Raw genomic sequence first — 26469 nt, forward strand, 5'->3', positions numbered from 1 at the left:
TCTCTCCAAGGAGTGTCTTTATTCAGGGTGATCATAAACATCACAGCCTTTCAGAGTAAACCTAATTCCCCGGGGCCCCAGATATACCCAGTCCTTTAGGGCTGGCTGGGAGGCAGCCTGTTTGCTGTAGTGTCTAAGGAGGAGAGAATGACTGCCCATGAAGAAAGCTGGCCTGCCTTGGCTTTCCCACATAATTAGGAGCCCGAGGGACTCACCTCTCTTGGTGGGGGGAGGCTACCTGCAAAGCACCACGCAGACAGGCCTGAGTACAGACAGCAGGGTGAGCTGGGCCTTACTTCCTGCTGTTTGCAGTGGAACAGTCTGTGCTGTCAGAGCTCCCCAAGCCAGACAGCCTTGCTCAGCTACTTGGCCGTGGCCACTTAGGGAACAGAGCCTGAAGAATGACAGGCCAGATGGGCCACGGCTACAGGCGCAGCCTCTTGATGTCCTCGCTGCGGAAGTCCATGCGCAGAGCCAGCACCTGGCGTACCTCGGCAGGGGTGAGGCGCCATGTCAGTGGGCCAGAGTTGGCGCCCCAGTAATCTAGGATCTCCGTGACCTGTGAGGAAGAACACTGGCAAGTCAGCAATGAGAGGCTACCCTGAGAGAAGACAGAGCAGGGCGGTGCCCAGGAAGAAGATGCTCTGTAGTGCTGGGCTGCTGGTGGACACTTGGTTTTGAGAAGAGTCTATCCAAATGTTGTTTCTGCCTCTCTTCCCAATTACCTTTCCCTCACCAGGTCAAGGGAGCCACACATACCCGCTCCAGATTGAGGATTGTGGCCATCTGGGAGAGCCGGGCAAACTTGTCTCGGATGGTCCAGGTGGTCACTGTGGTAAGGTAGGCGATGAGTGACCTCAGCTCCTTATCAAACTGCAGACCGCCCAGCTGCAAGAGAGCGCAAGCTCAGCCAGCGTTCAAGGCCTGGCCCTCCTGTGCCTCAGGCAGCTCCAAGGCCTCAGATGCCAGGGCAGGACTGCAGCTGGATGTGCAGGGAGCTGCAGGCAGCAGACTGAGGGGATGCAAGGCCTAGGATGGCAGGTCTTGTCTTCCTCAGAGGAAAAACAAGAGCTGGGGACCTGTACTCCCTGGACCTTACCCGGTTAAAGGTGGATTTCAGCACCACTCTCTCCAACTCGACTGCAACAAGGCTGGTCATGAGGCCAGTCAAGCTGTCATAGATGACTGGAGACAGGCTGGCCTGCACACAAGAGGTTAGACATAAGCAAGAGTCGTACCTAAGCCCCTCTGCCTCCAACAGGAGTCTTTGGGGGTGGGGGGAGTAAGCACAGTTACAAGAGGCCATCGTCCCCGATGTCTACAGTATGTCTACAGGCTGGAGTATGTCTACAGGCTGGGGCCTGGAAGCGTTTTCGGGGTTCCCAGTGGAGTGTGATGAGAAGCCAAAGGCTGCTGATTTGGGCAGAAGTGGGTAATTCCATAACCCGGTCTCTCAGCCCCTGCTTACCTTGAACTCCGCCATTTGTTGCTCCAGGTTAAGGATGAACTGTTGTACCCAGGGGTCATTGGCCTCATAGTCGTTGAATTCTTCCTGTCAGAAAACAAGCTGGGTCACTGGGAGTTTCTCCAGAAAGTACCATTCACCCTACCCCCCACTTTCACCCCTCTAAGAAAACAGAGGAAGAGGTCTTTCCTCTCTAGCTTCTGACTCATCCAGGTGAAGCAGCTTGGACATCCAAGCTGATATATGCTAAAGCTCCTGGCATTTTATTTCCTTTTGGATCTCATGTTCTGCAGGAATGACATCATTAGGCTAAGAAAAAAGCTCTTAAGTGTGATAGATAGGGCAAAAAGCTTAATAAAAGAGGATGTGCCAGGTCATGGAAAACCCCCTACAGGTGTCTTTCAGAGCCTGTCTGTCTGCAGGAACAACCTGTTTCCTGGGAAGAACCTCGTCTGCCAGAGTGAGGAAAGGGGGCCAAAGGGGCAGGGAAGGGCCGGTCTGTTCAGACAGCTCCACTGCCCTCCAGCCAGGGAGCTGGAGAATGAGGAATAATTCTGGGCCTGATGGCTGCCTATGGTCAGGCTGACCTCTTCGATGTTGTGGGAGACAGATAAGAAGGTGTTGATCCAAGGCTGCACCTGCGGCTTGATGGCTGTGCTGTTTAACTCCGTTAGCCCTTCCTGTGGAAAGAGAGGCAGAGACACATCAGACACAGAAGATGCATATACTTTGCCCTTCCTTTCTTCTGCTCCATCCATCTTGTGACTGCCACGGTGTTAGTCTAGTTCTCTGGTTTTTCTGTGAGCCTGTCCAAAGTCTACCAGAAAATGCTAATCGAAGAGGTCATAAACAACCTGTTCCTTTCCAGATTTGTGCCAATTCAGGTCCAGGCTATGGGGTTGGTTTGGCAAATTCAAGAGATTTCTGAGTACCTGATAGTAGGCAGCACCTTTGCCTAAGGCCAGGCTGCAGGTCTGAGTAACCATGTGGCTGCACTTCCTCTGAGCACCTTTCTGGGCTCTTGGCACTGGGGGCCAAGTGGAGACTCAAAAGGACCACAATGCTGGCTTGTCAGGATGACAACTGCTGAAAAACGAATCTTCAAGGGACTCACACGAGCTCAGTATCTTACATGCTATTCCCTCACTTCTCCTTGTTCCTTATATATATTGATCCCGTAATAAACCAGTAACAATATTCTCAGAGCAACACACAGGCACAGGATTCAGTCAACAACTGATCCTGGGGCTTACCTGCAGGAGGTCTCGGAATTTGTTGGACACGGCAGCCAAGTCAGAAAGGCAGCTGTCAAACTTGGCCTGGGCCTGCTCCCCTCCAATGCCCTGGCTGAACAACTTGGTGCAGTCACTCTAGGGGAGAGTACCCAGTTATCAGGCTTCCAAGCATGGCTGGGATGTGCGGGTGCGGGGAGGGTGGGGAAGGTGCCCATGTGCAAGCAGCCATTTCTCCGATTCCAGCTTTCCCTGGGAATAGCTACAGTCCACTACACTCCTAGGCAAGAGTCCTTGAGAGGTTTCAGAAAACTTGGATTCTATCCCAGTGGCTAGCCACTTGGCTCTCATTTCTCCCTTTGTAAGATGAGAGTATTGGTATCAGGGGGTATGAATAAAAAACATAAAAACCGGAAGTTTTTTCATACCTTTAGAGCCAGCCATTCCTAGCTTCAAATTCTGGCTACATATTGGTTGAGTGACCTTGGTCAAGTGATTTAAAAAGTTTCTGAGCTTCAATTACTCTGTTTATAAAATGGGAACACAAATTCCTGTCCCTATGGTAGTTGGGAGAGTTGGAGGAGATGATGCATGAAGTGCCTAGCACAGCTCCTGGCAAGCAGTAGACACTTAGGCGATGCGAGCCTTAATGTTATAGTTTCTGCTTTTTAGATAATTTGGTCCTGGGGTGCCTGGGTGGCTCAGTCAGTGGAGTGTCTGACTCTTGACACCAAGATACCCCAATAAATAAATCTTTATAACAAAATAAAATAATTTGGTCTGGGTGCCCAAGGGAGATCATCATGATCGTAGCTAAGTTTTAAGTGCTTACTGTATGCCAGGCCCTATTTAAAATATTTAACTTTTATTAATTAAGGTACCTGTCTTAAGAAGTAGGTACTGTTACTATCTCTTTGTATAGATGAGGAAACACAGAGAAGTTAGTAATTGGTCTAACACCACCCAGTAGTTAAGTAGTAGAGCTGGGATTCGAGCTGGGATCCTGGCTGCAGAGTGCCTGTTCCTAACGCCTGTACAACAGCCTAGGTATGGAGAACATCACAAGTGGAGCTGCCTGAAACTCACCAAGTTTTGGTTTGCCAGGAGCTCCTTAGAAGTCTGTGCGCTTCTGGCTATGCAGGCAGCAGTGCGGAAGAGCTAGCTGCAAGGGGTCTGATGCAGCTGGCGGGAGCCCTCAGTTCCACAGCAGCTGAACACACACTGTCTTTGCCTGGCCTTGTAACCTCCTCATGCTACCTGACCTGTCCCGAAGGGCTGCTGGTGCGGTTCAGGAAGAACACGCGTGAAATGCACATCTAAGGTGGGTGGGATTCATGGGAACAGTTTTCTCAACTCTTTGCTACCCTTTTCTTTCACTTGCTAATTCTGCTTGCTCAGGTCTAAATTTCTAACATTTCCCAAAATACTCCTTCCAAATTCAATATCCTAAGGACAAAATCTTAAGGACAAAGTCAGGAATACAATCTAAAAGGTGCTGTGACTCAACAATGATGACAGCTATCCTGGCAAACAGGTACTGTGTGACGAACACTATGCTTTTGATTCACTCTTATTATATTCCATTTTAAGGCCTTTTGGGGGGTAAATTTCTAATCTGAATCTCCCACCTGGCTGCTCTCTCTCAGCCTCCTTCAGGAACTGCATCAGTTACAAGGATCTCGCCCCCCGTGCTGGCTCCTGGCCCCCTCAGTCTGCCCATCCCTAAGCCAACACTCACCATCAGCCTGTGCACTGAGCCCTGTGTCTCTGCAGTAACGTTTCCTTCTCGGACTCAGTGTCCGCTGGGATGGCAGGACCCTGGCTCCCCTCCTCTCCCAGAGGCAGACTTTTGGAGTGAGGGAGAGTTGGCCCTTCATTTTCTAATACTTAGCAGCATAATTGTCTTGTGCTATTATTAGTTATTAACTGTTAGTACAGTTACTAACTACCCTGACATGCCTCTTACAAACCAGGTATTTTATATTATTACATTCCATTTTTGTAATAACTCTGTGAGGCAGATATCATTCTCCCTATTTATAGATGAGGACACTGAGGCTCCAGGAGGTTAGAGAACCCACCTCCTACCACACAGCTGGTCAGTGGTCAAACAGAGCTATGAACCCAGGGGGATCTGACTTCCAAACCCAAGCAATTTACACCACACTGTGCAGTCCTCCTTTAAAAAAAAAATGGTAACAGCAACAGCTTTGTAGCAGGTTTGGTAAACCTTATTTCACCTTAATTTCCTAGTATTTTTATAGGACTTTATAATTTTTTAAAGTGCTTTCAATCCCTTTTTAATTATGCCCCCAATAAACCCAAATGAGGGCAGGAAGGAGATCTGTTTTATAGATGAGTGTTGAGGCTCAGGGAGTTAAGGGACTTGCCTGAGGTCACAGGCCCAGTATGTGCTGGAAGTGCTAATTTGAATTCTGATCTTCCAACTGGTGGGCTGATCACGAACGAATCCCCTCTGGTGCTCTGAAGGAAGACTAGCTCCGTGCCAGGGGACGCACAGTCCTCACCAGAACCAGTGCACAGCCCTCCCTGCACAGGCAGGCCCAGAGAGGCTGTAGCTGACAGGAAATGTCCTCCATACCTCCAGCGTCTTCTTCAGGGTGGAGATGTTCTCACTGCACACTTCCACGTTGTTCAGGGTGACCTGGGAGATGAAGACAGAGGAATGTGACTTCCTGCTCACTGGTGTCTGAACCACTCCAGTGCCAGACTGGCTGACAGCTGTACTCCTGAGGCTCAGAGGAGCGCTAAGGAACACACACAGCAAGGTCATCTGGAAGGGTGCTCAGGTCTTAGATTGGGCCAAATGGTGAACCAAGCTTGCCCTTTCTCCTGTGACTGACACTAAGACAGCAAAGCCATCTAATGTCAGGGGTAGTGACCCAAGGTTTCAGGACTTTTTGTCCCATGTTTAGGCACACAGGTCTGGGAGAAGTCCTTAGCTCCAAGCCCAGGTCAGTGAGTCAAAGGCTGACATTTGTTTAAGAAATGCTTTCTGGGGCACCTGGGTGGCTCAGTTGAGCCATTAAGCATCTGCCTTTGGCTCAGGTCATGATCCCAGGGTTCTGAGATCGAGCCCCATGTGTGGCTCCTTGCTCAGTGGGGAATCTGCTTCTCCGTAGGCCCCTCCCCCTGCTCATGGTCTCTCTGTCAAATAGATAAAATCTTAAAAAAAAAAAGTTTCCTGGGATCTAACCTCTCATAGAGTTCATATTCCAGAAGGCAAGTGAGATTAGAAATATCAGATAACGATAAACACAATGCAGAATAAAGCAGGATGAGAGGACAGAAAGTTTGTGACAGGCCACAGGGCTACAGCCTGAAATAGAAATCAGGTCTCCCTACTCTTGGCTAAGAGCTCCTTCTTTCATAACTGTATCATCTTATAAGCTTGGTGCAGAAATAGGAATCATAAAAAGCAGCGTGTAACAAAAGTGATGATTAAGGCACACTGCTATGGTCATTTTAGAAGAAAGAAACATTTTGGTCTAAGGCATTCAAGGAAAGCTCCTTGGAAGAAATTGGTGACTGAGATGAACTTAATTCAGCTCCAAAAGGCTGGAGTAATTCTGACAAGATGAGGGTGAGTACATTTCTCCACCCGCATCGGCCTTTCTTTAGTGCATTGTCAGGCCTCTTTGATATTTTCTTAATGGTATTTAGGATTACCCAGTAGTATTTTGTTTGCCTTTCCCGCTAGAATGAGAGCTCCATAAAGGGAGGGATCTATTCTGTTTTCTTTAGAGCTATATCTCTAGTAGAACGCTGCCCAACAGAACTTTCTTGATGATAGAAATATTCCATATCTTAATTGTCTAGTACAGTAGCCCCTAACCATCTGTACATGAGGCTAATGAACACTTGAAATATGGCTAGTACAACTTAGGAACTGGATTTTTGGTTTAAATTTATTATTTATTTATTAAAAAGATTTATTTGTCAGAGCACAAGCAGGAGGAGAGGTAGGCAGAGGGAGAAGCAGGCCTCCTGCTGGGCAAGGAGCCCGATGCAGGACTTGATCCCAGGACCCTGAGATCATGACTTAAGCAGAAGGCAGACACAGGCATCCCCCCCCCAGCCTTTTTTTTTTTTTTTTTAAGATTTTATTTATTGGTTTAAATTTAAATAGCCATCTCTGCCTACTGGCTGCTACATCGTGCAGTGCAGTTCCAGAGCCTAGAGCAGTGCCTAATACACAGAAGCATCTCAGTAAGTATTTGTTGAATGAATGAGTAAATGAATGTGTTCTGCAGAAGGGAAAATAAACAGTTGCAGAGTGGCAGAAAACCCCAAAAGGTATTTGGGGATCAGCAGAATTAGTGTACAGATATGTCCAGGAAATGGCAAGAGGTAAAGCTGCAGAGCTGAGTGAAGTCAGACTAGAAGTTGGAAGCCACGCTCTCCTGTGGACAACGGCGTGGCACCGAGGATTACTACCTACCAGGTGAATGCTGGATGCGCACAGATGTGGTTTGGGAATACTAATCTAGAGGCTGTGCGGGGGTGGAATTACAGAGTTTGAGAGGATCATACTCTCTCTGAACTGGTGTGCTGGGGGCATGACCATGAAGGCAGGGGTAAGGCAGGGAGGAGCCAGTTTTCAAGAGATGAGTCAGAGGCTTCAGGATTTGGGGGTAAAAGAAGAATTCTAGAACTCCAAGGACTGAGATTAGGATGATCCCTCTTGTGTCCCCAAGAGTGCTTCCCTCATCACTGTCCTGCAGCCAATACTGAAAGATCTTGCTGCTGACAGTGCCGAGGCCACTTTCATGGGGGATGGGTAAGACTTAAAGCCTTCGTTAGCATGCCACACACAAGGCTGCTCACATCACAAGCCTGCAGAGAAATAAGTGCACTGTCACGACAGCTCAAGGATGAAGGCCACAACTTAAATGTTTCCAAGGCATTTAAGGGTGTAAGAAAAATCTATCATAAGGGGAAAATGGATTTGAGTTCAAAAGCTATTGATTTCAAAGTTTCATTTTACTGACAGTCCTTGTAAGCATGGATTCACTGGGCTTATCCGTGGTTCGTGGTGACTGATCTGTCAGCACCGATGGGGAATTCATCTTGACAGCCAAATGAATCAAGGTGACATAAGAAATAAGTGCCGCAGTGGGAGTGATGACATTTTAAGTAGATGGTGTTGGGAAAACGGGAAACCTGTCACAAAGCATTTAGCATCACCTTTCTTGTTGGCCTTATCTTCTGGGCCCTCAAACAATGAAGCTGTCTGTGTGGCAGCCAGTGTCATGGGGACTTGTGGGGCCAAGGGGAGAAGAACAGCACTAGTGTGGCAGGATGGGTCAGACTCCGGAAGCTGTCAACAAACCACCACGTGAAGGGGCAGAGCTCTGAGGTGGTCAGCAGCTAGGTGGTCATTTCTGAGCAGAGAAATGAAAGAATAAAAGTAAGTTCGGTAGAAAATGAAATGAATGCAAATATAATGAAAAATTTAAGTCAGTTCGTGATCATAGGGAACTGGCTGCCAGACATTTTGGCAAAGTCTTCCAAAGGTGTCGGATTTCAGAAGCTTCTTGGAGCTGATCCTCTTTCTTGGAAACAACCAGGACATCCCGAATCACTAGAACCCATGCTCAGGGACAATATTTTCAGTGACAGGAAGACAGCGGGGCTGCCTAAAGAGCCTCCATACTGAATCTGCCTCAGGATGAGTCACTGTGGGTTAACTTGCACAGGTGGGTGGATATTAGTATGTTTATGCTACTGTCTCCATAAACAACAGCTCTTAACTCTTTCGGGGGTCACAGATACCTTTAAGAAGCTGATAAAAGCCAAGGACCCTGCTTCCATGGAGAAAAAAAAAGGTACAGACTTGGCATCTAACCCCAGGGTGTCCAGAGACTCTCTTTGTAGGCTACAAATGGAGAGTTCTATTGTTGGGTGTTTCCTTCAGGCTCTGAACCCCAGGAGCGAAGAAGACTCAAGAGCCTGGCCATTATGGGGGTGGAGCAGAAGGACCTCTGACAGCACTGTCACCACTCATGCCAATACAGCACATGCCAGGAAGGGCTGATCACAGGCTCAGCACTCATCTATATTCTTTTGACTCATCACAAACTGGCCGTTAACCTTGTATAAGCCCTTTCATCCTTCCATGCTTTTCCCTTCCCAGCTGTCATACAACTGGTAAGACACTGCTTCATGTTGTCCGTCATTCTGGCTAAGAGCTTCAAAAAGGTCATCTTTCTGAGGAAGTTGAAAGCCTAAGAAGTGTGCTAGGAAAACCACCCTGCTAGGCCTAAATGATCAGTACCCCTCCATGTTGTGGGACTTCCCTCAGAGAAGTGGGCTGGAGGCTTGGCACAGGTATTACCGTCGGTTCTGTGGCAGATGCAACCCAGGCTTGATACTCAGTGGAGCCCCAGGAACAGCTTCCTAGTGCTCTTGGGAATGAGCACCTGGGAGAGCTGAGGAGCCCAGCCTTCCAGGCAGGGAACAGCGATGTCCTGGATTGGATTGCTCAGAAATAGGTCCCTGAATAAGAAGTGGTTTCAGAACCTTCTAGGGGGAGCTTTCCTTAAAGGAGGAGTTTTCCTTCTACAGAGGGAATGGATGAAAAGTCTCTAGTTGAAAGCTAATTACACTGTGGCTTAGAGGTCATAATTTAACCTCTTGAAATAAATGGACCAGCTCCCAACCTATGGGGCTACCTACCAGAAAGGACAGCTTGGCCTCGTCAGTGCTCTCAATGCCTTTTGTGTCAAATTTGCCTTGCTGGAGGCTGCTGTGCATGATGTTCACGGCACTCGTCACCCCTCGCTGGATATCCTGGAGGGTGGTGGCCGGGAAGCCCATCCGCAGCTTGTTGCACAGAACGTCTCTGGGAGGGAAGCAGAATGGCATATGGAGATTGACAGCACTCGATCTTGCTTCCAGGACGGTGGAAGAGAGGGCGCACGACCCTAACCCAGCGGCATGAACTGCTCTTTTGCGAGAATAACCAATCCTTGAGACCATTGTAGGAGAACTGGAGCATCCAGGGTATGAGAGAGACCAATGTCCCTTTAAGGGCATTGATATGACCAGAACATATAGAGGATATTGGCCAGTTCTTGGCTTCCTATGAGGATTTCAGTTACCGCCACTGAGCTCCAACAAACGCAAGAGGAGGCACAGAGCTTAGTGAAAGGCAGTACCATTAAGTGGTGAGAGAACAGGTTTTGGGAGTCAGTTCTGGGCTTCACTCCATATTCCACCATTTATGAGGTGCCTGCTCTCCCGGAGCCCTAGTTTCCTCATCTGTAAGAGAGGTAATGGTTCCTACATCAGAGGGTTGTTCTCAGGACTGAATGAGAGCAGGAAATTAGTATAGTGCTTGGTTTGTAGCAATGGTAACTATGATTGCTATATTATACCTACTGCCTTCAGCTGAGCTGACTGTTCTATTTCCTAGGTCTGAGGGCCAGTAACCCCTCCAGTCCAGTTCAAGGAGCACAGATGCAGCCTGTAAGATATCTGGCTGCTCTACAGCTGCCTGGACCCAAGGATGTTGTACCATGGATAGTTTTATCCTGTATAGCAATGAACTAGAATCATATGGGGAAAAAAAGGGAAGCAACAGGGGCCTCAGGAATCAATATTAAATCAAACTAGGACCTTCCTCCTTCCTAGAAAGTAGAAAGGGAGTCAACCCTACCTGAAGTCGGACTCCAGCTCCGTGGTGGCAAGGTTGATCATGGCACAGAGACAGTCGATGCTAGAACTGGACAGAGCCCGCCCAATGCACTTCTTAACAATGTAGAAGACATCATCCACCATGCTGGATGTCAACTGGCCTTTCTCATAGGTGTCCAAAGCCACAGCCTAACCAAAAGGCAAAGCAGCCAGTGAGGGCTCCAATTCTCCATGGCACTGTTCTAGATGGTTCTGGAATAGGCTCTGGTTCTGCTTCTTTTTGAACTTGCCCTTTTTTTCTCCCAACATGGCTTACTCTGGTCACAGTCTGGTGTGGATCCTCCTTGCCAAAACAGCTCATTTCCCTACTGATGACTATGTTAAGAATTAAGTATTTAGGGCCTTTGCCCTGGGGACACCTGTTACCCAGGATGTAAGACATCAGGAGAGGCCCTTCTTCCCTGAGGTTCTTTACTCACATACTTCCACAGAAGTAGGTAGGCTCCCTGGCAGGGGATCACAAGTAGGGCTCCCTGAGGAGCTGAGGTATTCTTTTGTGATTCTTGGGAAAGACATCCTAGCTAGGTCTTTAGAGAGCAGGACAACTCTAAAAATGCCCTCTAATCATACAAAGGGGTACTGCTCGGTTGCACGCAAGGATATTCTCAAAGCAGGCCAAGAAATGTGACATGCCTCGGCCACTCCTCCAGTCTGGTTTTTTGCACAGGAAGCCCCATTTCCAAGGAGTGTATCCTCTGTCCTACCTTGTTGACAGTCTCCCTCATGAAGTACTCCTCCATGGTGATATAGAAGCCAATGAGCTCCTGCATGGTACAGCTCAACAGGCAGTTATTAAGGAGCTTGTCCAGGCTCTTCTGGTGCTCTAGGGGACAGCCAGGAAAGGGATACTCACTTTTCTTCCTCAAGAGAAAAAGTTCGACTGTTTAAATTTTCCCAGGTTCCTTTCTAGTCTTTCCTCCCAGTCTGTACATAATTTACATGGTTATAATCACAGTCCAGACATAATTTTGTATTCTGCTTTAAGAAATTATATCATATACACCCTGGGGGGCACTTAGGTAGCTCAGTAAGTTGAGCGCCTGACTTGATTTTGGTCATGATCTCAGGTAATGAGATGCAGACCTGCATAGTGCTCTGTGCTTAGCAGGGAGTCTGCTTGAGGATTCGCTCCCTCTCTGCCCCTCCTGCTTGTGCACTTGCATGCAATGCACATGCTCTCTCTCTTATTTAAAACCAATAAAGCTTTTACAAAAGTATATTATAGGGGCGCATGGGTGGCTCAGCGGGTTGGGCCGCTGCCTTCGGCTCGGGTCGTGGACTCGGAGTCCTGGGATCGAGCCCCGCATCTGGCTCTCTGCTTGGCGGGGAGCCTGCTTCCTCCTCTCTCTCTGCCTGCCTCTCTGCCTGCTTGTGATCTCTCTCAAATAAATAAATAAAATCTTAAAAAAAATAAAAATAAAAATAAAAAAGTATATTATATATGCTTGAAACTAATGTAACATTGTATGTCAACTATACTCAAATACAAAATTAATTAAAAAACCCAAAAAGATTATATCATAAATATTTTCAATGTTTCTACAAAGCTTCTGTTTTCTTAACTTACTTATTTTTAATGGCTGGGTGATAGCTTATCAGGTAGACAGTCCACATTTTTTAAAACTTTTTTTTAACTTTTTAACTTTAAAACTTTTTTTTTAACGTTTTATTTATTTATTTGACACCCAGAGAGAGAGAGAGATCACAAGTAGGCAGCAAGAGAGAGAGAAGCAGGCTCCCCGCCGAGCAGAGATCCCGATGCAGGGCTCGATCCCAGGACCCTGAGATCATGACCCAAGCCAAAGACAGAGGCCTAACCCATTGAGCCACCCAGGCGCCCCTAAACTCCATCTTTAGACACTTGGATTATTTCTAAATGTTTTGTCCTTATCAGAAATAATTGGAAACCACAGTAATTGCAGATTATGGTAATTAAAAAAAAAGATTTTATTTATTATTTATTTGACAGAGATCACACATAGGCAGAGAGGCAGGCAGAGATAGAGAGGAGAAAACAGGCTCCCCGTGGAGCAGAGGGCCCGATGCAGGGATCAATCCCAGGACCCCAGGACCATGACCTGAGCCGAAGGTAGAGGCTTTTAACCCACTGAACCACCCAGGCGCCCGAGATTATGGTAATTTTTAAAAGATTTTTATCTTTAAGTAATCTCTGTACTCAATATGGGACTCAAACTCACAATCCTGAGATCAAGAGTCGCATTCTCGCTGACTGAGAAGGCCAGGCACCCCTACAGTAAAAGTGTTTGTACAAAGGACATTTTACTTCTTTTCCATTAGAATTAACTAGTAAGCCTTAAAATTCCTAAGTTTCCAGGGCAAAGACTGAAATATATTGGGTACACTACATTTCATTCTCTAAACCAGTGTGGTCCAACAAAATTTTCTGTGGTAATTAACATGTTCTGTATCTGTGTTGTCTAATATGGTAGCCACTATTCAGCACTTGAAATGTGGCTAATGTAATTGAGAAACTGAATTCGTTTTTAATTTAAAAAATTTTTAAAATTTTTTATTAACATATAATGTATTATTAGCCCCAGGGGTACAGGTCTGTGAGTTTTTACACACTTCACAGCACTCACCATAGCACATACCCTCCCCAATGTCCATAACCCAACCACCCTCTCCCTACCCCTCTTCCCTCAGCAACTCTCAGTTTGGAGAAACTGAATTCTTTTTTTTTTTTTTTTTTTAAAGATTTTATTTATTTAATTGACAGACAGAGATCACAAGTAGGCAGAGAGGCAGGCAGAGAGAGAGGAGGAAGCAGGTTCCCTGCCGAGCAGAGAGCCCGATGCGGGGCTCGATCCTAGTACCCTGGGATCATGACCTGAGCCGAAGGCAGAGGCCCCAACCCACTGAGCCACCCAAGTGCCCCTGGAGAAACTGAATTCTTAATTTTAGTTAATTTTAGTTAAATGTAAATCTAGAGAGTCCTATGGGGCTGGTGACTACTGTATTGGACACACAGCTCTGAACAGTGACAGTCTTTATGAATAGCAATGCGCATCAAAATCCAAATGAGCACACATCTTCCTTTAAACATCAAAGCAATACCATTCTGGGTCATATAAATAATTCCCTTGCCATGTATTAAAGTCATGTAGAATGCCAGAGATGCTGTGATAGTTTCAAGTCTTTAGTTCAGGGAATCCTGCATATACTTAACCACCAGGAATTAAATGGTCTTCTTAAAAATCCAGAGAATCAATCTGTAAATGAAACTGGTCTATGGCTCACATTTCTTCCGAATGTATTTATCCCTTTAAAACTTGTGACTGGGGGAACTGGGAGACTGAGGGAGGGAGTGAAAGGCTTTCTTTATACTACATATTCTTTTCATATACTCTTTAAAATATATACTCTTTTTTCAATATTATGGCTCAATACTGTATTAAAGTGTTTTTTTTTTTAAGATTTTTTTTATTTATTTGACAGACAGAGATCACAAGTAGGCAGAGGCAGACAGAGAGAAAGGAAGAGGCAGGCTCCCTGCTGAGCAGAGAGCCTGAAGTGGGGCTCGCTGGGATCATGACCTGAGCCGAAGGCAGAGGCTTTAACCCACTGAGCCACCCAGGCGCCCCTTAAAGTGTTATTTTTTTAAAAAGATTTTATTTTAGAGAGAGAGAAAGAGAGCAAGTGTGCACAGCTTGATCTCAGGACTCTAGGCTCATGACCTGAGGCGAAGGCCCACGCTTAACCAACTGAGCCACCCAGGAGCCCCTGAAGTGTTACGTACTATAAAATTCACACCTTGTATTTGTACATTTCAATTTTTTTTAAAAGTAATTTTACAGAGTTTTGTAATAATAGCCACAATCCAGTTTTAGAATATTCTTATCACTCCCGAAAGTATCCTTACGGAATTAAGTATATCTTTTTGTTCTGTGTACCTACACGTCATGTGCGCAAATCACTTATCTTATTTATTTACTTATTTTTTATCATTATTATTTTTTAAGATTTTATTTTTAAGTAATCTCTGTACCCAATGTGGGGCTCAAACTCATAATCCCAACATCAAGAGTCACATGCTCCACCAACTAAGCCAGCCAGGTGGCTGGCTTAGTTATATTAAATACTATTTATATTAAATTTATTTATTTATATTATTTATTAAATACTAATACTATTTATTATTTATACTATTTATATTTATTGATTTTATATTTATATTAAATATTAAATACTAATCCCTAAGTCGAGCTGGCAACGAAACATGGTGTGGAGAAAAGATTAGAGGAAAATAATTTAACCGTTCTGGACATTAGCTTTCCTCACCTGTAAAATGACTAAATGTTCTCATAGAGCGAGTCTAATTCTAATATTCAGTAAGTCTGTCTTTTTGGGAGTCACAGACTACAAAGGCTAAGAAGTGCTAGTTATTTCTTTGTTAAGAGATCTGTGGCTTACAAGAGCAGTGTGGTGTGATTAAGAGATCAATGCCAGGGGCTCCTGGGTGGCTCAGTGGGTTAAGCCTCTGCCTTCGGCTCAGGTCATGATCCCAAGGTCCTGGGATCAAGCCCCACATCGGGCTCTCTGCTCAGCAGGGAGCCTGCTTCCCCCCCTCTCTCTGCCTGCCTCTCTGCCTACTTGTGATCTCTATCTGTCAAACAAATAAATAAAATCTTAAAAAAAAAAAAAAAAAAAGAGATCAATGCCAACTCTGTCCTAGCCCTCCCAGAAAATATGGGAAATGCCTTTTACCTTGCTTTACTTCTTCTGAGGCCATGGAGTCCCCCACCTCAAAATCAGAGCTGATCCTCTTCCTGAGGAAGCGTAAGTACAGCTCACTGCGGGCATTCATGAGGGTGACCTCAGTCAGGATAGGGTCCAGTTCCCTGAGAGACATGGAGCAGGAGTAAGAAGGAGGACACTGGATTCCCAGATATAAGAACTACTGGGCAAACATAGTCCCAAACTCCCTCTCCCACTGGGCCCAGAAGGGTCAGCTCTGCCAGATAGTCATACTGGCTCTGCTGGCCCTATTATACTCAGAGACAGCTTCAACGACATACTCTACTTACTGTTTCACCTGAACCCACTCACCACTAAAATAATGTCAGGGCTAAATAAGAGAATGGGAGGTGTAGTTTTGCTAGTGGTTTACCTATGCTTCACATGAAAGGAACCACACCTCCCCAACCTCTTATTTAGCTATGGTGAGATTTTAGAATAACACTATTAAACTATGACCCATGCCCATTCAGATGAAAAGGAAAACAATCTTGAAAAAATTAACAAAGTTAAAGGACTCATACTTCCCAATTTGAAAACATAAAACAATGTATGCCATACAGTAAATACTATATATATGTTAGGTATTATTATTATCTACTTTATAGACTACAGATGCCACAAGGAAAGAATTATGTCTGGTTTGCTTACTTTGCTTGCTGCCACATCCCCAGTACCAAAGACCAGTGTTTGACCCAAAATGTGTACTCAGTAAAAATTTACTGATTGAATGAATACATTTTTTTAATGTCTGAATTTTAACAAGCATATTTTTATTAGAAAAAAATAAAAGCTTGAGTCAGAGTATTTCTGAAACACAGATCACATAGTAACAGAGCAGTCTCTGAATGATACACAATTACCAATTCAAACTCCTATGGGCTAAGAAAAAGAGGGTTATTACCTTGGTTCTATTTTTTCTGTTGTAGAATTTCTCATCAAGCTATTCTGGACATGCCGGAACTGCAATATACCAAAGAAATGAGAATGTTCTTCCCCACCGTCCTTCTACCTCCCTCTGGCTGGTCCCTCCAAACATCTGGCATAAAAGAATGTTTAAGTTTAGTCTGCTTAACAGGCAGACCAAAAGTAGGCTATCAGCATGATGAGCCAAAAATTTACTTTTGATTTAGATTCTAATCTAAATCTATTATTGCACTTAGAAGTGATGTTAATGGTGTTCAAATGAACTACTGCCTACTCTCCTAGAGTTCTAGAAATAAAGCTGAACGGCTACCCCTAAGATTTTTATTTATTTATTTATTTATTTGAGAGAGAAAGAGAGAGAGATCACAAGTAGATAGAGAGGCAGGCAGAGAGAGAGAGAGAGGGATGCAGGCTCCCTGCCAAGCAGAGAGCCCGATGCAGGACTCGATCCCAGGACCCCGAGATCATGACCTGAGCTGAAGACAGCGGCTTAACCCACTGAGCCACCCAGGCACCCGGCTACCCCTATTTCTAAATCCTACTTACTTCCTCTGCTCAAAGGAAAGGAGAAATAAAGTTCACAAAAAAAGCAAGTGTTACTGTGAGCACTTAAAGAACTAAGGAGAAGTCTGAGACAAATGACTTGACAGTTAACAGGACCTTAAGAAATAGAATTCTTATACCACTAGAAGGTACTGTTGCACATTCTGTGATAGAGAGGTGCTCTAATGTTTCTGTTTCAAGAAGCCCCTTCTACTTCTTTCTCAGTCTTGTACTATATTATCAGAAGACCTCAAATCCAAAGTAAGCTGCTGAGAGGAAAGATGCAGGCAGTGTGCATTTGGCACGTATTTTTCTATCTATTTCTGCTTTCGTCCCTTCCCTATCGCACCTTAAATTTATTGCATTCAGTATCGCTGGCTCACATGGTGTCCAAACCCCCCTGCAGCTTCCCCAGCTCACCTGCTGATGGTAGTCCCGCTGCTTGATGAACTTGTCCACCACTTTCTCCACTTGTCTGTCACATTCCACCTGCAGATATTTTATCAGAGTATAAAGTCTCCCTGGCCCATAATAGGTCTCCACTATTGGCTGGTGGGTCTCCACAATGCGGGCAATACCTAGAATGGAGAAAATGAGAGCGCTGGATTCCAAATATTCCCTCCACAAAATAAACTCCTTTCTTCTATCCAGGACTCTGGGGTCTAACTCAACCTTCCAAAATGAATACAAATGGTTCGTGCCAGTACTGGGAATTGCTAAGCAAATGTCTGTTTTATACAGTGCTTGGTAAATCAGAAGGCATTTACTTTATGTATGATAGTTTAACAAGAGCATCTTTAGAAATCAGCATCACTCTCTTCCCAATAATTTACTTTATGGTTAAATTTACTCTTAGCATTTGGGTCTTGAGGGACAGGGTGGCTTAAAAGACTTGAGAGCCTAATTTTTGCTAATTAGATACTGAAATAAAAAGTTAATTCTCCAGGGTCGCCAGGGTGGCTCAGTGGGTTAAACCTCTGCCTTCGGCTCAGGTCATGATCTCAGGGTACTGGGGTCGAGCCCCACATCGGGCTCTCTACTCAGCGGGGAGTAGGAGTGCTTCCCTCTCTCTCTCTCTCTGCCTGCCTCTCTACCTACTTATAATCTCTCTCTCTGTCAAATACATAAATAAAATCTTAAAAAAAAAAGTTAATTCTCTAATGTATCAATCAATACACAGCAAGCTATAAGAATAAAATGAAGGCATCAGGCAAGCAAGGGGAGAAGAAAACGTAGGATGTGGGTGTTAAGTGGTGAAATCTCCAGTCTCTCTCGAGTGGAAAAGGAGATTTACCTTCAAAAAGAAGAGTGAGTGTATCTGCAAAGATGACTGCAGCTCTCCGATCACTCATGTCTGTCCCCAGCACCAACAGCAGATTCTCCTCAGATTTACTGGCCACCTGAAAAGTGGAAAATCCACAATTCTCAGATCAAAGGCTAGTTTTAGTTTTCCAAAAAGACCTCCCTTGACTCTCTTTTCCCATGTTTGCTTTGATGCTTGAAAGCTTAGAGAGGATAGAGGAACATCCCTTGGGGGCTCTGAGTTGTCTGGGCCTCACACAAGACAAAGAACTTGAGCATAGTGGTAACTCTTCTTTAATTCAAAGATATAAATAATGCTTTCCTTTTCTTTGAAGGTATGTATTGCCATTACCCAAACAAGAAAGTCCCCACTTCCAATAATCACCTCAAAGAATAACTCAAAGTTATCATTAATGGTGCTTCATTGAGGGTGCCCGGGCGACTCAGTCGTTAAGTGTTTGCTTCGGCTTGGGTCATGGTCCCAGGGTCCTGGGATCGAGCCCTATATCGGGTTCCCTGCTCAGCAGGAAACCTGCTTTTCCCTCTCCCACTCCCTTTGCTTGTTTCCCTCTCTGGCTGTCTCTTTCTGTCAAATAAATAAAATCCTAAAAAAAAAAATTAAACACCTAAACAAAAATGGTGCTTCATTGAGCAGGACAAGGAATATGGGTACTGCAGAAGGGACTTTAAGGGGATTTACTTAATTATTTTTTAAGATTTTATTTATTTTATAATTTTTTAAAAATTTATTTATTTGACAGACAGAGATCACAAGTAGGCAGAGAGGCAGGCAGAGAGAGAGAGAGGGAAGCAGGCTCCCCGCTGAGCAGAGATCCCGATGTGGGGCTCGATCCCAGGACCCTGAGATCATGACCTGAACTGAAGGCAGAGGCTTAATCCACTGAATCACCCAGGTGCCCCAAGATTTGATTTATTTTAAAGGGATTTAAAGTAAAAGCCATTTCTAGATCAAGATGGCAAAGTACTGATAAAAAATGGCCAGCCCCACATATCCCCCTTATATTTTATTTTATTTTTTAAGATTTTATTTATTTGACAGAGATCACAAGTAGGCAGAAATGCAGGCACGGGGGCGGGGGGTGGGGAAGCAGGCTCCCCGCTGAGCAGAGTGCCTGATGTGGGGCTTGACCCCAGAATCCCAGGATCATGACCTGAGCTGAAGTCAGAGGCTTTAACGCACTGAGCCACCCAGGCGCCCCTTATATTTTGTTTTTTTATAAATTTTTGAGAATGGTTAAGACATACACACTTAAATATTCAAAAGGAATAAAGGAGTGCTCAGTGAAAAGCAGTTCTTCCTTTATCTATGTCTCTTAGTCTCCTAAGTCTCTTCTCCAGAGAAAACCATTATTAACCCTTACACAAACATGTATTTTATTGCCACTTCTGTCATTTGAAGCAAAAATGCTGCATACAGTTGTTTAACTTAACCATATGTTAGAAAAAGAAAGAGGTCAGCACATTCAGAACTGTCTCATTTTTTTAAAATATTTTTTTAATTAAAGATTTTTATTTATTTATTTGAGAGAGAGAGAGCATGAGAGGGGAGGTCAGAGGGACAAGCAGACTCCCCATGGAGCTGGGAGCCCAATGCGGGACTCCATCCTGGGACTCTGGGATCATGACCTGAGCTGAAGGCAGTTGCTTAACCAACTGAGCCACCCAGGCGCCCTGTCTCATTTTTCTTAATGCAGAATAGTGTTCTATCACAGGGAATCTGCTGGGGGGGAGGTGGCAGGATGTACTCTGACATATAAACAACCCTCTGCACACATGTCTGCTGAGATTTGCATCTTTCCATCTAACGTCAAGGGGAAGGGGCTGAGTCTTTAACTGAAACCTGTCTCTTTTTCAGGATTTAACCTTAAGTGACCTCACCTCCTTCATCTCAATGTGGCTTATTTTGAGACCCAATCCTGGTTATGAAGTCTGAAAACAACTAGCCAACAACGCTGAATGCTCTTAAAAGAAGCCAGTTTCTGGCTGACATCTTAAAAAGAGTGATTCAACTTGTCAGAGAATTTGCATTTTAATTTTCCCATGTTTTCACTCGGCCTGTCAGAACTGAATGTACATCAGTAGATGTCTAGGCCATAGCTAGGTAAGTGTTGAATGAATGTATGCATCCAGTCCTGCTACAGTGGGAGCAGGAAACGGGAGTTAAATCCAGAAGTGAGAAAGAATCCACAGAAACTGGATCCACACAGTGCCCCAGTCTGCAGGCAGAGAATCATACCACTCTCTTACCAAGCAATCGGGGGCCATACCTGCTTGCAAAGGTATTCTGAGAACTTGCTTAATCCCTCCTCATGTAGACCCAGCAGTGGGAAGATCTTGAAGAAGCGCTCCACCTGGGGCAGATCCCCTTCCTTAGTAGCAATGGCAAACTTCTCTGTTACAATGGCTTTGAGACGCTGCTCAGCTTCCTGCAGCAATTTCAGGTTGGCGTCAATCATGCTGCCTGCACAATGGGAGGAAAATGGGAAATAATGTAAAGAATCATATTCTCTCGGGTCCATGCCATTTTGTGCACCACTATTCATTCGAAATATACAGAAGTTCTAATCAAGCGAAAAAAAAAAAGTAAGATCTGTGCACAAATAACTATAACAAACTAAGTGTATAAGTGTAGTAAGAAAGTGTCCACAAGTCACATTTCAGTTGAAGTTAATTAGAAAAGTCTTCCCAGAAATGATATCCTATGTTTTAAAGATGGGCAGGGTTTTGATACCTGAAAAACAAGTACATACATTCCAGGCCAAGGGAATGAAATGAGCAAAGGAATAGAGAGAAAAAGATGAAAAAAATATTTCTAGGGTATTGTAAGTAATATAAACTCTGGCATACAGAGTATTCTATATACATGCACAGTGAATGGATGCGTGAGTGAACAGCATGAAACAAAGTGAGAAAGACAGGGTGGGTTGAAATCACAGAAGGCCTGGAAAGCCAGGCTAAGAATTCAATTTTGTAAGTAGGTGATATGGTCAAGTGAAAACCCACTGGCCAGAAGAACAGTAGATCTGGATTCAGTTTCCTTTTCCATAAAATGGGAATAACAACACCTGTCCTAGGGTAGTCTACAACCTCTACAGGGTTGAGTATCAGACAAGGAAATTGCCTGATACCCTTTTCTTGGGTGAGTTTGCCTTGTTCAGATTACAGATGCTTGTAACTAAACCAGAATTTATAGGTGCTTAAACCAGATTACAGATACTTGTAACGACCATAGAAATCAACAATTTGGGATGGATGTCACCTTCTTTGCCCTGTCGGCTGAGCTCAATGACTGACTTGTCCAGGCACAAGTAGCGATGAATGTGGGCCGCAGCCTGCTCATAATCTTCATTCCTCAAAGCAGTCTGAACTCCATCCATGCAGAACTTCAAGTCCAAGATATCATCAGCTCTCTGAATGGCTTGATAGAGGCGGTTCTGCAAAAAGACCTGGAGCTTAGAAACAATGCCCTATTCTTTCAAAACATCTCTTCAGAAGGTAGGGAGATTCAGGAGGAGAATCCAGTTAACCCGAGGCCCTGAACCAAAACCAAGACCAGTTATAAAACTGTTACTGATGATGATCAATAGCACCGACAGTATCATGCAATTTTATTTACGTGACGAGGTCATTCATTTTAATGGAAACAGGAACAGGGACAAGCCATATTTGTATTTGGCCGATGCTATTAAATTAATAATGGAATCAGGCTGTATTTAACATTTGGGAAGAGGATATTATAAACCAAGTAATAAGATAAATGATACATGTGGAAAATATTTTTCTTTTAGAATAGGCAAGATTTTTTTTCTTTAAGTTTTGTTTATTTAAGTAATCTCTACATCCAACATGGGGCTAGAACTCACAACCCTAAGATCAAGAGTTGTGCTCTCTTCTTACCGAGCCAGTCAGGTTCCCCTAGAATAAGCAAGAATGTGTAAAAAAAAAAACCTTAACAATGTGACTTGGTGGTTGTGTGGCTATTAGCATTTTGTGGTAAGTTATTTTTACAGAATCTCAACAAATAGATTGGAAAGAGTTATGGTATTTCACAGGGGAAAACTGAGACTGGGAATGACTTATTCAGGAACTCAGATCCTCTGCTATTCACTTCAGTAGTCATTAATACTCTATGGCCAGTGAGGACTTGAAATGTGGCTAGTCCAAATTAAGATGTGTAAAACACACACTGACCTTCAAAGATTTAGTATAGAAATAAGGCAAAATGTCTCATTAATACCATTTTATAGTAATCATATGTTTAAATGGTATTTTGGATATAATGGGTTAAATAAAACATATTACTAAGATTATTTTCACCTATTTCTATTTTATTTTTTATTTTTAAAATATTTTATTTATTTATTTTTGAATTTAAAAAGATTGATTGATTGATTTCACAGAGCAAGAGGGAGAGAGAGAAGCAGTTTCCCCACTGAGCAGGGAGCCTGATGTGGGGTTCAATCCCAAGACCCTGGGACTATGACTTGAGCCGAAGACAGATGCCTAACCAACTGAGCTACCCAGGCGACCCTCTGTTTTACTTTTTAAAATAATGAAAAAAAAAAAAAATACTGACTACTAGTGGGACACCTGGCTGGCTCAGTCAGGAAAGCATGATACTCTTTTTTTTTTTTTTTTTTTAAAGATTTTATTTATTTATTTGACAGAGAGAAATCACAAGTACACTGAGAGGCAGGCAGAGACAGAGAGAGAGAAGGAAGCAGGCTCCCTGCTGAGCAGAGAGCCCGATGCGGGACTCGATCCCAGGACCCTGAGATCATGACCTGAGCCGAAGGCAGTGGCTTAACCCACTGAGCCACCCAGGCGCCCAAGCATGATACTCTTGATCTCAGGGTCACGCATTTAAAACCCATGTTGGGTGCAGAGCCTACTTGAAAGAAAGATAAAGAAAGAAGGAAGGAAGGAAGAAAAGAGAAAGAAAGAGGAAAAATAGAAAAATGAAGAAAAATGGCTACTAGAAAAATCTAAAGTTAAATGTATGGTTTATATTCTTTTTCAATTTGGATGATTTCTATTTCATTTTCTTGCCTAAATACCTGGCTAGGAATTCCAGTACAATGTTGAAGAAAAGAAGAGCTGCATCCTTATTTTATTCCTGATCTTAGGGGCAATGCACCCAGTCTTTCACTGGTAAGTATGAAGTCAGATATGGGATTTTTGTAATTGGCCTTTATCAGGTTGAGGAAGTTCCTTTTATTACAAGTTTTTTTTGAGTTTATGCCTTTTCTGAGTTTATGAGATGATCATGTGTTTTTATCCTTTACTCTACTGATGTGGTAGATATATTAATTGATTTTCAGGGTTTTTTTTTTTAAAGGATTTTATTTATTTATCTGACAGAGAGAGAGTGAGCACGAGAGAGGGAACACAAGCAGGGGGAGTGGGAGAGGGAGAAGGAAGCCTCCTGCTGAGCAGGAAGCTGATGCAAGGCTCGACCTCAGGACTCTGAGATCAGGTCGACTGAGCCACCCAGGTGCCCCTAATTTTCAGATGTTAAAGCAACTCTGCATTCCTGGGATAAATCCCACTTGGTCATAGTATATTCTTTTTCATGTGGTGCTAGATTTGGTTTGTTGGTGTTGCTAAGGATTTTTATGTCCTTATTCATAAGATGTACTGGTCTTGAGTTTTCTCTTCTTCTGCCTCTCTGTTGGGTTTTACTATCTTGGATTAAATTTCTATTGAATGGTGCTACTGTAATTTCTAATGCGGTGGCCTCTCTATTGCCCCCTACTAACTCAAACATCAGAAGTTCAACAGGATTACCTTGGCCAAGTCAAGCTGACGGACTTTGCTGGATACATTCTCAGCTAGGTTGCAGGTAAAGGTGATCATTCCAGCTAGCTGCTTTGCATCTCCTTCAATCAACTGCAGATTGGGACTGGAGACACATGACAGCACATATACGTCCATAGAGGCAGAAGGTAGGAATAAGAGATGGAAAATTTTTTTTGTAAATGGAGACTATGTCTTCTACTGTCTTTGTACTTCCCCACAACTTTTAGCTCAGTTCACTCTACTCACAGATTTTCCTAAAGAGTATTTTGCTGAAAACTCAGGTCTGTACTAAATTAAAAAAATGACTTTTTATAACTACTAAACAGACCTCTAAATAGGTACTGCTAAAGAACCAGAGAATAGATGCTCCCCATTGCTGAGTATAAAGTGCACTAACCAACAAGCAAAGAGGGTGATGAGATCAAAGAGCAATTTTTATGCCTAGCAAATACCCAAAGTTTGTAAAAACAGTGGTTCTCAACCTTGAACCATAATCAGGATCAGTGGGTGTGCCTGTTAAAGGCTTGTCAGATTCCTTGGCTCTGTGTGCCAAGTTTCTGATTCAGTAGGTTTTGAGTGGCGACTCGTAATTTGCATTTCCAACAAGTTTCCCAATGAGTTTGATACTTCCAAGGACACTTTTGAGAACCACTTGACTATACCCTTAAGTGTTCATTTCATTCTGAAATAATCCTCCTCTACATTTCAAAGTCAAGTGGCATTTTACAACAGAAAGTTAGGAAAAACAGTAATTTATCCATACAGTGGACCTTGTCGGAATGACAATAGCGCTGCGAGACTCACCCCATTCGATGGAGAGTGACCATTTTACTTTCAATGGTGTTTTGCTGTTCCAAAAGAGCATCCAGTTCTCTCTCTACCAGTTTCTGAAACACAGACAAGCATTTTGTCATCAGAATGGTCAGAAGGAACCTTAAGAGTAATCTAACCCAACCACTTAGCTTAAGGGTGAATCCCGTTTCGAATGTCTTTCCTTTCACTGAGTTCTCCTAGGACTTTAACCAACAATACTTCATTTTTTGCATGTATCACATTGCAGGCTGGCTGCTACCTATTGTATATTTTATCCCATCTAGCAGATGAGCACCATAAAGGCCAGAAGTAAACTTTAATTCAATATAAGTAGCATAGTACCTAATGCAGGAAGGCATTTAAAATATAATCGCTAAATGAAACTTTCAAAGTGGAAGTTACAAAAAGTCCCTTCATAGTGTACAGTCAGTACCCAGAAGGGATAAAAACATAATTCTCTCAGCAAAGTTATTTACTGCATTACTGCAAAAGACATTAACCTTCTTAAATGCTTGAGTTTCTTCATCTGTAAAACGTAATACATATCCTATAGGACTGTTGTGAGAGCCAAACAAGGTAACAAATGTAAAGTGCTTAACAGAGTATGTGAAGCATTGTTTATTAACAGCCATCAATATCAGCTATATATTTCTATTAAAATAGTTCAGTAGGATCCAGAGGGGAACGTCCCCTTGACAGTTATCAAAAACAAATACAGAACTAAAATTGTCCTGTCTGGAAGATGGGCTTAATTTCACCTTAAAAATTGACTGCCTTAATGAATGCATGCTTAGGACTGTTAAAATACTAAATTTTATAAAGCACATCTTGCTGAAAAATGTCACCATAAAATGCTTTACTTGGTGCAATTTAATATTTGGAGATATTCTTAGATATCAATAATCCCTCCTCCCTCCCGCTGAAACTGACTTTTGTACTCAAACTTAATTAAAAGTTTGGTTTAGGGAACAGCTACTAAACTTTATCAGGCCTTAGATCTCTTTCTTCTGAGTGGCAAGGAACCCAAATGATATCATAAAAATATACTGGCAGCATCAGGTTGCCACGGAAAATGGAAAGTGCAAGGAATCCTTAAGAGAATACAGTCTATGCCCCTGACACAATGCAGGGGTCCAAAAGATGAAAGTTCCTAGTTCAAGATTAGACAGTTGTGCCTGTCTTAAAACCTCAAGCTTCTACAAAGCTGTGCACTTACCGAACGCTAAAACTACACCCCCCACCCCAAGTCATTCCCTACAAAAGTCTTATAACGCTTCAGGTTTCTTTGCAAAGACTTCCTTCTTAAAGGAGGTAACACGGTGAAAGCGTTTCGTAATTTTTTAAATTGCTAATTCAATGCAAGGGAGCCTTTCTCACTTTGAGAAGCAAGCAAGTTGACTCTAACTGCTCTGGCCGAAAAACTTAGATTAAGGGCCAGGGAAATCAAAGGGAACGAAGCAGATCGCCGAAATAACACGGAAAACAAGTTTAGGGACAACAGATCAAGTGAACAGAGATGTCACGTCCCCCCAGATACACTCAACTACACTCCTCCTTCTTCAATAAGTGCTTTTTTTGTTTCCCTCGGCAGAGGCAGAGAGAGAACTTCCCACAGCCCGGAATTCCCAAAACTGACGTCTCCTAAGCCCCCTGCCCCTGGGCCATCCCCCCACCTCCTCGCCGCAGAGCCGTTCGTATACAGCCTCTAGCTCCTGCAGCTCGGTCAGGGAGCGAATGAGCTCGGTAGAAATTTCCGAGCAGCAGCCTCCTCCCATCCCCTCAGACGAAGGAACCCCTGACAGCTTCTGAGGGGACTCGAGATCCGCCATCTTGGTCCCCATTTCGCTCTTCCGGCCCCGCGAGGCCCCCGCCTCGTTTGCGCGCCCGGTC

At 43.8% G+C, this 26469-nt stretch overlaps 1 protein-coding gene across 1 annotated transcript; it reads right to left on the bottom strand.

The window, feature by feature from the left end:
* Window positions 1-2: 2 nt before the first annotated feature.
* Window positions 3-26465, bottom strand: COG4 (component of oligomeric golgi complex 4). The gene is made up of 19 exons (XM_082712220.1): window positions 26253-26465; window positions 24571-24653; window positions 23755-23869; window positions 21227-21401; window positions 20235-20428; window positions 17939-18044; window positions 17065-17222; window positions 16079-16137; window positions 15145-15278; window positions 11121-11239; window positions 10379-10545; window positions 9397-9562; window positions 5300-5362; window positions 2719-2835; window positions 2053-2145; window positions 1469-1552; window positions 1100-1201; window positions 760-888; window positions 3-559 (listed from the first exon to the last, which is right to left on the bottom strand). Exons 1-19 carry the CDS (start codon window positions 26418-26420, stop codon window positions 425-427), a joined length of 2367 nt encoding a protein of 788 aa, XP_082568346.1. The 5' UTR covers window positions 26421-26465; the 3' UTR covers window positions 3-424.
* Between the last annotated feature and the right edge of the window lie 4 nt (window positions 26466-26469).

Source organism: Mustela nivalis, assembly GCF_964662115.1.
Source record: "Mustela nivalis genome assembly, chromosome: 18".
Taxonomy (NCBI): domain Eukaryota; kingdom Metazoa; phylum Chordata; class Mammalia; order Carnivora; family Mustelidae; genus Mustela; species Mustela nivalis.

Excerpts from the sequence above, each read along its gene's own strand:
- COG4 (XM_082712220.1), bottom strand. The coding sequence starts at position 26,420 with ATGGGGACCAAGATGGCGGATCTCGAGTCCCCTCAGAAGCTGTCAGGG. Across the intron at positions 17,223-17,938 it reads ACTCACTCTTCTTTTTGAAG|GTATTGCCCGCATTGTGGAG; the intron begins GTAAATCTCCTT and ends TCTCCATTCTAG. Across the intron at positions 10,546-11,120 it reads TGAGGGAGACTGTCAACAAG|GCTGTGGCTTTGGACACCTA; the intron begins GTAGGACAGAGG and ends CCTTTTGGTTAG.